The sequence below is a fragment of the Adelges cooleyi genome, unplaced genomic scaffold, assembly GCF_023614345.1.
Source record: "Adelges cooleyi isolate 19-005CV unplaced genomic scaffold, UGA_ACOO_1.1 ACOO_flye_CR_arks_rails_tigmint_CR_PRNA_21, whole genome shotgun sequence".
Taxonomy (NCBI): Eukaryota; Metazoa; Arthropoda; class Insecta; order Hemiptera; family Adelgidae; genus Adelges; species Adelges cooleyi.
Window position 1 is genome coordinate 2,220,496 of NW_026095871.1, and position 14,882 is coordinate 2,235,377.

At 38.1% G+C, this 14,882-nt stretch overlaps 1 protein-coding gene across 5 annotated transcripts in view; it reads left to right on the plus strand.

Annotated features, from left to right (window-relative positions):
• The window catches only part of LOC126834411 (uncharacterized), a 133,873-nt gene extending 119,228 nt beyond the window's left edge, over positions 1–14,645 (plus strand). For 3 of the 5 annotated variants that reach the window (XM_050566304.1, XM_050566305.1, XM_050566306.1), the window contains 4 exons: positions 1,496–3,071; positions 8,128–8,373; positions 10,824–10,985; positions 13,099–14,645. In XM_050566304.1, coding sequence (XP_050422261.1) covers positions 1,573–3,071; positions 8,128–8,373; positions 10,824–10,985; positions 13,099–13,711 — 2,520 coding nt within the window. In that variant the 5' untranslated portion in view covers positions 1,496–1,572 and the 3' untranslated portion in view covers positions 13,712–14,645. The remainder of the gene's footprint in view (positions 1–1,495; positions 3,072–8,127; positions 8,374–10,823; positions 10,986–13,098) is intronic. The other 2 variants (XM_050566307.1, XM_050566308.1) reach the window with 2 other exon arrangements.
• Positions 14,646–14,882: the final 237 nt, after the last annotated feature.

Below are 14,882 nucleotides of genomic sequence, written 5' to 3' on the forward strand. Positions count from 1 at the left end.
ATCACCACGGAGTGGCCGCCGGCCGCCGCACGTCTCACCACCGTCGACTGGACGAACACGCGGTCGTCGCATCCCGGTTTGGTCGTCCGGACCACGGACAACACGGCCAGCCGCCCGGCGCGCACCTCGATGGTGTCCACGGACAGGACGGTCAACGCGCACTCGTCGTACCGGCAACGGGTCAGGAAATCCGCGATGGCGTCCACGCCGACCAACAGCAGGTCCGGGTGTCCGTGTCGCAAGTACAAAAACTTGGACTGTCGGTTGTAGAACGGTCGGCACGCGTCCACCGGCACGTCCGCGGACGCCAACTGCAGTAACGTGTCGTAATAGGCGCGGACGTACTCGCGTCCAAAGTCTGTGACGTCCACCGGCGGGTCGGCCATTGAATCCGTTCAGTGAACAAACGGCTTATGTGAATCAAAAAACCAAAAAAACAATGCACTTATTCGAACAAAATGCGTGCGAAAACAAAAACGAAACTATAACTTATTCGCACAATAAAAAAAAAAACTAGAATTATAAAATTCGTTCACTGAAAACGACACACAAATAATTATGTTCTTCGTAACCATAGAGGAACGCAATGTGTCGGTGACGCGCACAGTAAATATTCCACGGATTACTCGAACAACGGAGGTTCGACAGTCGATGGCACGCCATATAACGGATGACAAATGATATCTTTGGGATATATTATTTATAATTGTCCGATGGCCGTTTGCTCCAACTATACTTAAATTTTAAGCAAAGCTTAACCTAAAGTTTCAGTATTGTTAAACTACCCTTAGATTTTATGTATAGTTGGTGCAAACGGTCACGATTAGTTAGAATACTATAGTCAAGTTAATCATAAACAAACAACGCTTCGTTCGTTAACGAAATCAATGCGGTTCAAAGGACACTAGGAAAGTTTAACTAACTAGTACATAATATAACACAGAGCGATCACAATTGCATTATTTTACAACAGTCTAAATCTAGTAAAGTCTTTATTATATTTAATAATAAAAATGTCCAATGTACAAATTAATAGTTGTGAAAAAAAAATAATCTGTTTTAATCTCGAATTTAACTGTTTTTTGTGTATTTAGCAGTATATATATACTTGTAAAAACATTTATATTTTAAAACAACTAGACTTCTAATAAATAAATTAAAAATATTCCTTCTAAAACCTTTTCATTACTAAAATTTCTTAGTATTCTGTTTTCGAGACCTACTTATTATTAAACTATTGTTCCGCCAGTGCCTTTTCCGTTGTTCTCACCAAACTTCCAACACATTTAAACGCTCATCCACTAACAAAATAAACACCAAGGTACATCGCGTTGTGCCCTTCGTATCTAATACTTAGAAAAAGATTTTTGGGCTTTTTACTGCTTCCTGGTGACAAGTTCAATCTAGTTTAGAATAGCAAATCTAACTTGGACTATAATGTAATCTACTATGATAAAAAAGTGAAAATATAATGTTTGATATTGTTTTGTTTCAGGTACTGGTCATGGCCGGTGATATGACCGGGGAGGCATTTGTTAGCTACAAGAGGTTTGCGGATCGACAGGCCGAGGTATGCTGTCGTCGTCGGTTTCGGTGGCCTGCAGTCTGATGGCCGTGCTGTCGGTGAGCGTTCTGTGCGGCGCGTGGGCCGATTGTCCGGCGTCGTGCGAATGCATGTGGCGAAGCGGCAAGGAGTCGGCCATATGCACGGAAGCCAACATGACCGCGGTGCCGCGGCACCTGGACTACGGCACGCAGTTGCTCGACCTGGCTGGCAATCCGCTGTACCGGCTCGGCAAGGATGTGTTCGTCGAGGCAGACTTACTGAACCTGCAGAAACTGTTCATGTCCCGGTGCCGCATCAGGACGTTGGACCGGTACGCGTTCCGCAAACTCACCAATCTCGTCGAGCTGGACTTGAGCCACAACAGCCTGGCGGTGGTGCCGTCCACCGTGTTTGAGGAAATACCCGAGCTCCGAGAACTGCGACTTAACGGAAACCCGTTGTTGAAGGTGCCTAATTCGGCGTTTAGGCACGTGCCCCGTCTGGTCAAGCTCGACCTGTCCGAGTGTCGGATAGCTCTGTTAGAGTCGACGGCGTTCGCCGGGCTGGAAAACTCACTCGAGTGGCTCAAACTCGACAACAACCAGCTCAGGGACGTGAAACCTTCCACGTTGGTGTCGTTGGCCAAGCTGCACGGCGTTCAGCTCAACGAGAACCCGTGGAACTGTTCGTGCAAGTTGCGGCCAATCCGTGAGTGGATGGTCAAGAGAAACGTGCCGTTTGGCGCACCACCCGTGTGCAAATCACCGGCGCGACTGTCGAGGATCTCCTGGGACAAGCTGGAGCTGGACGATTTCGCTTGCGAGCCGCACGCCAATCCGGTGATGTCGGTGGTGCAAGTGACCGAGGGTGATAACGCTACCGTGTCGTGTCGAATGTCGGGCGTGCCGTTGCCGACGTCTCGGTGGACACGTAACGACAGGCCGATCGGCAATAACGGCCGCAGCGTGCCGGTCACGTCGGGCCGATACACCAATCTGACCATAGTGTCGGTGGTAGCCCAGGACGGTGGCAGTTACACGTGTCTGTTGGAGAACAGGTCGGGCAGCTCCAAGTCAAACATCACCGTGGTGGTGATGAAACGATCACCCGAACTGACGTTGGCCGCTGACCGATTCGCGCTGCCCGGGCTCATCGTTGGCGTCATTTTGGTGTTGTCGTTCTGTCTGATATTCCTTTGCGGGTTGGCCATCCGCACTAAAGGCAACCCGACCAGGTTTGCGGACCGCGGTGGCACGTTCGACAGGTACGAAAAAATCGAAATGAACCACAAAGTGGCCGACAACCATCAAACGCCGGTGGCCCAACCGCAACCAGTGGACAAGGCCTGCGAGAGTAGGCCCGACCCGCCGGATTACACAGAATCGGTGGCTGCTACGGCAGCGGCGGTGACGGCGTCCAACAGGATTCCTAAAGACGACGAGCCAACGGTACAAATCGTCCAACCTGTGCCCGAACCAGACTTACCGCACCGCGTGACAAAACCGTCACCCGTTGCGCCTCATAGGTAAGTTCGGTTTCAACTGTATAATGAAGATCAGCATACAACATTGTGACAGCTTGCTAGCTAATATCATGTTAACATAGTTAGGTTAATGAACTAAAGGTATATTTTATTTACAAAGTCGAATCGTTTACACCACATGTCCTAAATTTGTGTTTTTCTTAACACTATTTGTTTAATAATTATCTGTTGTCACAAACGAATGGTCAATGTTTACACAGTAATACCAAAATACAGGCCTCACCTGCAACGTCAGGTGATTGAAAAAACTAGACAGATTACATTGACCAGAATTATTTATATTCTTTATATTTTTTATTACTTATACTCGGTGTTACCTCACTTAATGTTGGTCAGGCAACTTACCCTATTTATACAATTTAAATAACGAATGCTAAGAGCAAAAAAAAAATTCGACGAGCCCGTTACCGAAATGTATAGAAAAACGCCGTTATTTAATCTAAATAAAAATAATTCTTTAATGTTTATAGTTTACGGTTAGGTACGATAATAATATTATCCGTGTTAACATGATCGATGCCTACATCGTCAATGGCTGTCATTATTACGAATATTAAATTATCTAGAGCCAACGCAAGAGTCCATTATAAACTTGGTGACCACTTCCGAATCAATTACAATAATAACATGGTTTGCTGTCTTTTTTTCTCTCTTTCGACATACGACTATTTCATGTCGTGTAATTTATCATTTTTGTATTATCTCGTTAAACACATCGCAGTAAAACGAATATTTCCCCTCGACAATATTATAACAAGAAACGTGCCAAATTATACACACAATATTATGTAACATATTACTGTTTGCCCGCGATAATAAAACCACAACAAAGAGAGTGTCCGGTCGATTACACAGCGGAAGACTAAATTACAAGATAGGTTCGCTGCCTCTGAAAGAGTTGCTGGATTTTTTTATTTTTTAACCGGACTCTGGTCGAGACGTTATCGGATCCTATAATGAAAAACCACCTCGGGCAAACGGTTTCAATCTCGTCTCTACAGTGTAGATCACTATAGAATGCTGCTTTATGCGACTGCATTATTCTGCACTGACGTCAAACGCTGCAGAACGTCTGAGAATTCCAAAGTTTCCGTCGTGGAATCCACATCCGATACGACAAAAGCAAACTCAGTCATTCATTCGGCCGTGACGTCCACTGTAGTGTTTTATACACACAACAACGTATTGTTGTCTATAAACATTTCCTCGAAGCAAACCTCACCAATTGTTATATTATTAAAGTTTGTACCGCTTAAAAGGATTTCAATCAGACCAAGCGTGGGTTCGAGTGTGTTTGCGAGTGCTCGACACAACATTAACCTGTCAATCGTCAAAAGCTTATCATTTTTCTCCATCGCCGCCGGTTCAACGTTCGCAGCTTTCATGAGATACGTCGAAACAGCAAACCGTCAAAGTGTTTCATATTGTTTTTTCACCACTCTTTTAGTTTTGAATAATAAATACCCCATCAAAAACCGGATACGTCGAGTACTACCTACATGAATTTTGAAAAATAAACTTATTACAAACAGTTCAAAAAGATAAAACAGACAAATGAAAACTCCTAGTGTCCCCACTGCAGTACAGATAAAGTAAATATACAGTTTTTATATTTTTCGCCACGACCCATAATTGAATAACGTCTAAATGTGTTGGTTTTTTTTTTGTGACAATTCGAAGGTGTATACTATATCCTGTTAACGAGCAAACGATCGTTATACTCGTGTCGATTATGACTTAAAAAAAAAAAAATTATTATATAAACTTTGTAATCCGAGTTTCGACGAAAGTAATTTTCAGACGTTTATTTTGTTTTTTCTCAAAGTAGTTCTTTTGAAGCGATTGGCGATAATAATAATAATAATAATAATAACAGAGAAGGACAATACGCTTTGAAAATAATAACTGAAATATTTTTACAATCAACAAAGTGTCTCTACGGTTTCCCTGACGACCGGCGTTCATCAAGCACATTCATTTTTTATGTAGTGTTTTGTTTTGTTTTAAATGATTTCCATGATTTGAACAACGATCACGTTACCAACCGACACCACACTCCTAAAGCAGATGACTGTTTTATATTTTAATTTTGTAGCTCTGTCTATTGGTCTTGCCATGCTGCTTTGGCAGTAAAATTCTAAGGAAGAGTATCGTTCATAGCGTATATTTTTAGAATTAACACATCCGAAAATAATTTGGTTGGCTTCAGCTACGGGAACGGTATTTTTTTTTTCAGACCGTTCCCAGTCCGTGCTGATCCATTGATTCGAACACAATAACATTATTGTAATGTGTTTTTTTTTTTTTTTTTGCCAATAATATTATATTAGTTTTCTCCCTTCGGGTTTTTGGCCGTAACCGGGCTTCGTGGATACGACCTAAGGTTTGTGGGGCGATTTTCAGATAAACATTTCACGCGGTCGAGGTCGTCTAGAATCCCGCAGTGAGTAGCTGGTAGTATAATAAAGCAATGACTTTAGCGCGTGCCACGGTAATAAACGTTTGCAACGCGGCGTTACGTGTAGGCAATATAGGTACCGGCACGTCCGGAGGGATAATATTATGTATTCGGCGCGGCAGAGAGCTCAACGCATAACATATTACACATGCGGGTAATAATGATAACATAAAATAATTATTGTTATTATTAGTCGGTTTAACACAACGCAAAACGAAAACCGCATAGCCCACGACCGCCGTAAAGTCGTTTTTCTTAATTGCCGTACAGCTATAATACCGATAATTAGCAATAGAAACGTCTTCACATAAATAATCACATTGCAATTTTTCGGTTCAACTCTCGGATGATGGAAAGGAGAGTCGGATGGGGAAGACGGGGTGAGAAAACGGGAGAGACGGGGGCTTGGACGGGAATGGGAAATCGATAACACATTGATAACTGAAAAAGGGTTACTGATAATAAGCTATAATCAGCTCGTTATTCAGTCATGCACTTCCTCGCTGACATTGACCCACGTCGTCATAGTATCATTGATTTACATTTCAATAACTAATGCGAGACACCGAGAAAAAACATATACTATATAACTGTTGACAATAGATGTTGGTCGGTGATTGAAACTACAGTTTACTTTTACTCGTACAGCAGCGTGTTTTTGATTTGTTAGCCGACCATAACAATATGGTTACACACACACACACATCCGAATTTAACGATCAATGTGCAACAGAGTGGACGGACATTTTTCAAAGAAGTCCACGTCAGAAACAAATCAAACCGACAAAAACCGACGCAATCGGGTCACTGCGGTCGAACCGAGATACCGGGAACTCGAACGGTTCGACCACTCCAAACCAGTACCCTATTATATTTTATTTCATTTTGTACTTGCCCACGACTATCACAAAAAAAGGCCGTTTTAACGCAACAACGGTCTTAGCCGGCTGGTACAGAATACACGTGTCGTTTCACTAAAATATAATATACGACGCCTGGAGACGGACTGGATTAGCAAAGCTCAACAAGAGAGTAGGTATTTTTTTTAATTTTTTTTACTCTATTTCCTTTGGCATGGCCCTTCGCCAAAGGGATCAAATTTAACCATCGTCCGTCCTACGGTAGAGATATTTTAAATACACAATTTGTCACGGACACGCTAACGGGTCCGTCGAAGGTTGTGTAATTTTTTATTCCTGCCTAACTCAATCCACACACCCACAACCCGACGATTTACGGTTCGGGATCGTTTATTTGATTGCATCATATACGCTTTTGGATTTCTGTTGAACTTTTCGACTTTAATCGATAGCGCCCCGTACAACTGTGTTGTTGTGCTGAAACGAAAAATGTAATAAATTACACTTGGCAAACAAACGACCGTGCGGTATATAAGCGACCGGAATGTTTTCTACACAAACGCAATAATATTATTATTGTTTCACATAATGGCCCATAATAGATGTTGCGGTGTTACGTCGCTGTCTTTTGTCCGTGTCAAGTAGAAGTTCAACGGATTTGACAGTTTTATTTTGTTGTTATAGTTTTATAGGACTATAAAAATAAGCCAAAGACTGACATTCCAACATTCGCCATGAGAAATGTGAAAAATATGGTGGTGTATCATTTATCGGTTCCAACATTGTGCTATTATTTTTTTGCCCCCGAACACAATACAAACATCCCAATTTGAAAGAATGATTTATTTAAAAAAGTTTGCTCGCAAATCGTATGACTTACCAATAATACAGTTGTTAATCGGTCGTTTTCGCTTCCTTCAATAAGACATTAACGAGAAACCAATTAAAACCGGTTATTTATTTTTTATTTTTAAGACTATAATGTAAATACTAATTACTATTGTCCGGGGACACTCAGAAACATATTTAAACGTCTGCAATTATTTTAAAAGCTTAGTCGGCATTCTGTTGTTTTCATCAAACAAATATAAAAACATTGTAAACAACAACAAAAAATAAACCGGCAAATAAATAAACATTGAGTAATACTCCCACAAAGAAAGAAATGAAACAACATACCGTTACTGTTATACGTTTTTGAAAAGGAACAAATTTATTGATGAACTAATATATATATATACAAATTTCTTAGTACTAAAAACCAAAAACAATTTATTGGTTCTATTCATTGTGTACAGAAGAGATTATCCGACTTGCTAGTGTAATATCTATAAACGATGTATTATTATTATTATTATGAACATTATTGTAACAACTATCATGAAAATCAAGCTTATTTTTTCGTTAAATATAATTTAGGAATTTCGCACGCATGATGACCCGCCCGTTAATTACCAAATAGGAAAAACACATTTTCAATAGTAACAACAGAGTAATAATCATATTATATATATATTTTTTTTTCATTTTAAGCGATAACTAAAACTATAACGAAGAGTTTTTTTTATTATTAAAGCACATGAACTTAGCTAGTAGATTAATGTTCATTCCTCTTTTTATTCTGTACTTGACAATTTTTAAACAAGGAGGGAGGGCTTACTTCGACCATTCGTTTGATGCAATCAGCTACTGTGCATTACTAATAAATGTTTTGTGTCAGCAGGCCGCGCAAGTTGCCGGCAGAGCCTGGCGGCAAGGACGACAAGAAGAGAACGTACTTGGAATGCAACATGGGAGAGGTGACTTTGCACCATCATGTCTTACACAAGGAATCGCTTCCGGCTGGCAACCTGTACACGACGGCGGCCGGTCGACAAGACCTGTGCAACCCCAAGAACGTACCCGACCTGTTGGATACCGCGTTGCTCCCGGCCAAGAGTCGTCGCCTCTCGCAAACCTTACCCAGGCGAGTCACGTGGATTAGGTTTTCCGAAAAACACTTACACGACCATCCGTGTTCAGCACATGGAAAAAAAATTACATAATGTACTATGGACGGATTTCATACTGTAGAGTACCGCTATAATTACATGAAAACAAACTCATTTTCTCCGATTTCTGGAAAAACATTGGACCACGGATATGCTTTTGGGCAGTGAGTCGGTATATTCAAATGTCAACTAGACAACGTTAAACGATAACGTCATTATGTCTGTGTGGCCATTCCCACCGCTGGCAGGTGCTCATGTTCATGTTTATTTGCAACTCGACCTCATATTTTCAATGATTCTTGCCATCGTTCTCGTCAATTCGCCTATTTCCTCTCTCTATTTGCAATATCCTCCCCTACTTTAAACTCCCCTCCTACCTTTCAAGCTACAATATCTTCCCTACCCTACATTTGTCCCCTGGTCTCTTGTCAGCATCCGTAATCTGCTATTTCTTTTGACTTTTCACTGTCGGGATAGCGGTTGTCGGAATGAAGCTAATTCCATATAGACCCTCAGTACTAAAACACATCCATGTTAATATTATGCCATCTATCAGATAAAGGATTAAATCAATTAAATGGGCAACGCCAAGTGTGATCGCTTTGATGGAAATAAATTTAGTTTGATTTGCTTGTCCGGTACGCCTTTATAAAATGTATACAACACAAAAAGCAAGCAACTCGAACGAAGCCAATTAAAATATCAAATTCGTCGGTCACTCTTAAACACAAAGACCAAAATACGATTAAATATAATTAAAATAACACAAACGCGTTGCCAACATATTATTTAATTTTAACTTTTTAAAGGATCTATGTATCAAACGTTTCAAGTGTAAGCAAGCATATTTTTTTCTCGAACTCTTTTGCAATATGTACAAGTAAAACCTTGTTTAATTACATTTCGAAAGAAGTGCTTTGAAACGTGAGCTTTGGATAAGCCTTTTTTTACGGTATGAATATATTATATAAATATAGTTTTAAAATATATAGGTTGCGCTGGGAATTTTAAAACGCAACCTTTACGTCCAACCCATTCATCAAATGTTCGATCAATGATTTCTCAATATATTATTCGGTCTGTCAAAAACGATAGGGTTATAAAATAATATGTTGTGGATTTCGATTAAAACCAATTATATTAATATATTTATTTTCATTTTATTAATTAAACTATTAAAACGCAAAGCCCACGGTGGGATCAAATTTCTCAAGACTTGATCGGTTTTAAAATGACTTTGGTTTTTGATAACGATGGATTTTTATTGTGCGAGTACAAATTTCCATTTAAATTTAGTGATGTATTTAGAGCATAAAAATTCGGTACCTATTTGGAATAGTGATTAAAGCATGTCCCAACGATACAAATATTCATTTGACCGTTATTAATTCCCGTAAATATTATCAGTATTAATAAATAAATAAAGTTATCCGTATTTTATACATTTTAATGAACGTACCCTACTAAGCTCCGAACTACCGCATTTTACATTTCGATTAATTCCAACAATGTCACAGAATTTTCAATTTTAAATATTTCATTCGACTACTGTTTTAGGCGCAAACCACAAAATTTAATTAAAACTTTCACTGAAACAATATTGCATTATTATGCAACGAACAAAGCACACAAGGTGTAATACCACAACTTGTTTTTAATACATCATCACAAATTTAATATTCAATTTGTTTATAATAAATGTCTGGTATTAGATGAAAATTATGTTAGTCTAGCACTGTGTACAGTGTGATTCATAACCATAATAATAGTATACAATGTTGCATAAACTTTGCGGCGGCTTGAAAAATAAGTATTACCAAATAAAATTATACAAAAAAAAAGAAACGGTTTAAACAACTTTTTTAAAGAAAACAAAAACTAACTACTTTTAACCCATTACGCTTTATAAGTAATACTTTTAACAAATAAAATATAACTTTATGAAAATGCGCTTCACTCGTTTGGTCAATTTTTAGAGAAGTTACTTAAGAAATTTACCCAAACTAATCTAACGAAAACGCTTTAACTTTTTAATTGGCAGTTTTACTTCGGATAAAAAGTTTTATTTAATATTATGTTCAGGGAATGGTTCAGGGCCAATTATTTGCTATAAACGAAAACCACTTTATATTTTAACAATTTAAATACATCCCACGTTGGTTCAGCTAAGTATTCGAACGAAAACCCTTGAGCCTGTATCTTTTGAAAATATCGTCCTTTACAAGACGTTATCTTTCTTGTGTTTGTTTTACAAAATATACTCAAAAACTTTACAGTTACGCCTCTTTTCAGCTAGAACAATATTTCTAATATAATACAATAGTAATTATCTTTGCAGCATTTTTCAGAGTGAAAAAGTCGTTTAACTTTTCAATTTGTTATACGGTCGTTATAATAAAGCTAACGGTGTACATCGTTATTACAGGTCGACGTTTGGCTATAACAATCGACGGAATACAATGTACGCTCCACGAGTTACCTCAGACAGCCAGTCGCCACTACTGAATGGCAGCAGAAGCAGTGGCGGCAGTAACGCCAGCCGAAGTCAACTGTCATTCGACTCTTCCGTCGAATCGGACCATCCCAGGTGCGGAATTATCATACTTGTTTTTTACATGATATTATATGCATTAATTGTCGAATATAATGGTAAATTGTGACAATTCTTTTTTATGAGTAAATCGTATTTAATTTAACGAGTTTAATCGTTGTACCAAAATATATCAAAAGATTTCTTCGACTGGACAATAATTATAATATTAAAAATATACTGTTCGAATACAATATGCATTGTTCCGCTTAACGCTGAAATTGTAATATAACATTATTTTCACTTTGTTATGCATTTCATAGAATCGCGTTTAATATTATTCATTGTCCGACTGAATGAGCAAAATAAAGTTTTTATGAAATTCACCGTCAGATGTTCTGGGAATATGGTCTACTCGAGTTACACAGAATTCATATAGATAACTAAACAAACTATAAACAACAACTGGCAACAAATTTTAACAATAATTGTTACAGTATTTTTTTTTTTTTTACTTTGTAAAAGTATTTGAAAATCATATTTCGACAGGAAATCAAGTAATAAAAACACAAAATCAATTTTTTCTAAGTATATTGTTACTAGTTTATTGTATATAAGTACTAGTTTATTGTTTTATAATATAAAAATTTTAAAACATATTTTGTGTCAATAATTTTCAAATTTTTGCCAAAATCTGATTAATCACAAAACCGTTGTATTACGATAGCACAATGATACTATATTTGCCTTATATTTGTCCAACAAAACTGTTTTAAAATTATTTATGCACAAAACTTAAAAGCTACAAATTCGAGTAACGTTTATAACAGTAGTGTAGTTAAATAAACGGTTTGTGATGTACTTTGTATAGAGCAGAAAAAAACATTGTAACCAATATTTAAAAAAATTATATTTATATAGGTATACCCGTACATACTTTATGTATACTCGTTGAATTATTGTAAAATATCAACAACTATTTAATATTTATACATTGTCGGGGTTAGTGTTTAACTATGACAGATGATGTTTAATGAAATTTATCACTATTAACCTATCTGTCAGCCGACAGTACAATGTGGTCTACCAACGATATTGTTTGCACTATCCGACAAAGGCACATATGCGTATTATCTAGATATGCACTTCAGTCGCGCTGATAAATTGCCCGGCGTTTAATCGCGTTAACAAAACACAATATCATATCTATAATTGTTATTAAATACACAATAATAATATAATGGTTATGAACCCGCACGGAATATTATCTCTGATAATTAACACACGGCGTGTCACTATTGATTTTGCTAACCATACTATGCCTATATAATTTAAGTGTATCATATTTTTCGGACACAGCGATAAAGTCAATATTTGCCATAAAGCAATTAATGGCGCCAAATGGAATTATTCACAGTGTTTAGTACATTTTTGTATAATCATTAAAAGCGCTCAGCCGCCGCCACTATCGCCGTATAAACATTAAACTTTGTTTTCATACGTATTAAAATGAACAGGTCTTATACAGAACATTTTTGGAGCTCATTGTACTCGGAGAAAAAGCTTTGAATAGAATTATATAGAAATTTAAGTAATAATAATTGGTATCGGTTAAAAAAGAGAACCAATTAATTAAGTATTATGCGCGATTGAAAGAGACGAAAAGAGGTAATATGGGACTTGAGGTTCCTAAAATTCAAAATAACTTGGGTCTAATACTGAACACTCTGTTCTTCTTCTTCACAGTATCCCATTCAAATGTATTCAGATTTTCAACAGTTTATTATTCACTATAATCCCTAAATCCATGTCTTCAGTTTTCACATGTTCGGTCTATCTCTACCTCTAAATCACATTACGCCAATTCTTACCCGTTTCATTTGTCTCCTTTCTTCGAACTCATCTAATCTTAATTAATTCTACTACTAAATAATATACATTTTTATTTTTTGGTAAAAAAATACTCTCAATTCTAGTCATTAACTATTAGACACTTTAGGAGTACCTAAAACAGGTTTTATTTATCGACGATAAGATTGGTTAGGTTAGCATTTTCGGTCTCAAAACACATTAACGTTTATTCCTGTTTGCTCTCTCTCAAAAAACCCATTTTTGGGTGGAAAACTATTGTCCAACGCAAGTCTAATGACTGTTTTTTATTTTTCTTTAGACGTTTGTCGACCAACCAAAAGTCAAGTAGCTTCCTGAATCTGTCCACCGGGTACGCCGGCGGTGGCCACCACGGCCGTGACCAACAACACCATCAGCCGCACTACTGGACGCCACCAAGTCTTCCGTCGTCCCCGGCCAGGGAACGCAGGTTACCCGCCACGCCGCCCGTCAGCAGATCGGCGGCGATGGCCGCTCTGGCGTCCATGACGGCCGAGACGCCCATTCTGGATCCTCTGTCGTCCAGACGCCGGTTGCCGCATCACCAGAGCCTAGGCGGTTCCAATCACTCGTTGTTGTCGTCGTCGGACGGCGCGTCCATCACGTACGACTATCACACGGCGCAGTTGGACATGTTCCTGGAGGAATACAAGCACTTGCGCAAGGAGCTGACCAAGATGCAGCGGACGTGCGACACGCTTAGGTTGTCTAACGCGTCGCTGGCGTCGTCCCAGCTGGACGTAAAACCGGAACAGCCGACCGTGCGAACGCCAAAGTCCATACTAAAAAACCGCAACCAAGCCACCTACGTGTACACCGGCGGCGGCCGTCGCAGCAGCCTGCACCAGTTGGACGCCGCTCTGCAGCCGTCAGACGAGCCATACCTCGGTTAACGCGCTTGACGTCGTCACCGGTCAAGAACGTGTCAACAGCGACTGATTTTTTTATTTATATGTTTTTTGTTATTATACATATCGCGATAAAGTGAGAAAACCGCTGTTTTTTAACCTGAGTAATACTAGTGTTATTTCGGGTATTCTGTAGAGCTATAACTAGCAGGCAAATCATTTTATAATAAGACAACGTTGAGGTAAATTGGATAGTGTTAGTAGGAAAGGGTACAAGTCTAAAATTATAGTTTTCGAGAAATACAACAATTCTTATAGAAAAACTATTTTTTTTTTTTTAGCTAATAAATTAATACTTTTGCAGATTTTTTTTAATGTTTAATGATTTGTGACCTTTTTCGCGTGAAAAATACTTCAAAACAATTAACCACTTATAAAGGGCTATTAGTAAGCCCTTTGCAAAGAAAAAACAATGACTTGTGCTCGTACGCAGTAAAGTACTTGAAAAAATTGTACTTGTATTAAATTTGTAAAATTTTTAAATATTATAAGTGATTTAATTTTTCTGAGAGACACAAAAATTAAAAATCACGTCTGACCACTTTTGTTAAGATATTCGCTCAGGACTAAAATACTTGTTGATAGCTGTAGATGTGTCCAAAGGAGAGGCAAGCGCAGATAGAAGAAGATAAAAGGGAAATGTATGGTTAGTTTCTCCAAAAACATTTGAAGACCTTATTCCTAAATAAAATCCAATGAGTAAAAGTTTAGTACATATTTCGCTGAAATTGAAATTTAAAAAATCAGACCATTTTTTTAAATATAATATTGTTTTAACGTTTCATTGAATCCATTCACGTACACTAACTCTTAAGACCGGTTAAGAGTTTAAGGCGTTATGATGGTTTTTAAACGTTTTGACATTTGTTTTATTTTTATTATAATAAAAAGTAAAATACAAAAAAAAAAACAATATTTACGGTAAACATGACCGAGGTTAAACATAAGCCGTAGTAGGTCACAAAATGGAAAATTTCATAAAATAAAAACTGCCATCCGGTCACGGAATCATAATGTGCATAATATTAAACAATTTACGGTGTTTATGCCAATGGTCGATTAAAATTATTAAACGAGCTTGGAGTAGAAATATGACGTTTTTTTTAAATAAATATTTGTTTAAATAGTTAACATAATAATAAGAAATAAACGTTAA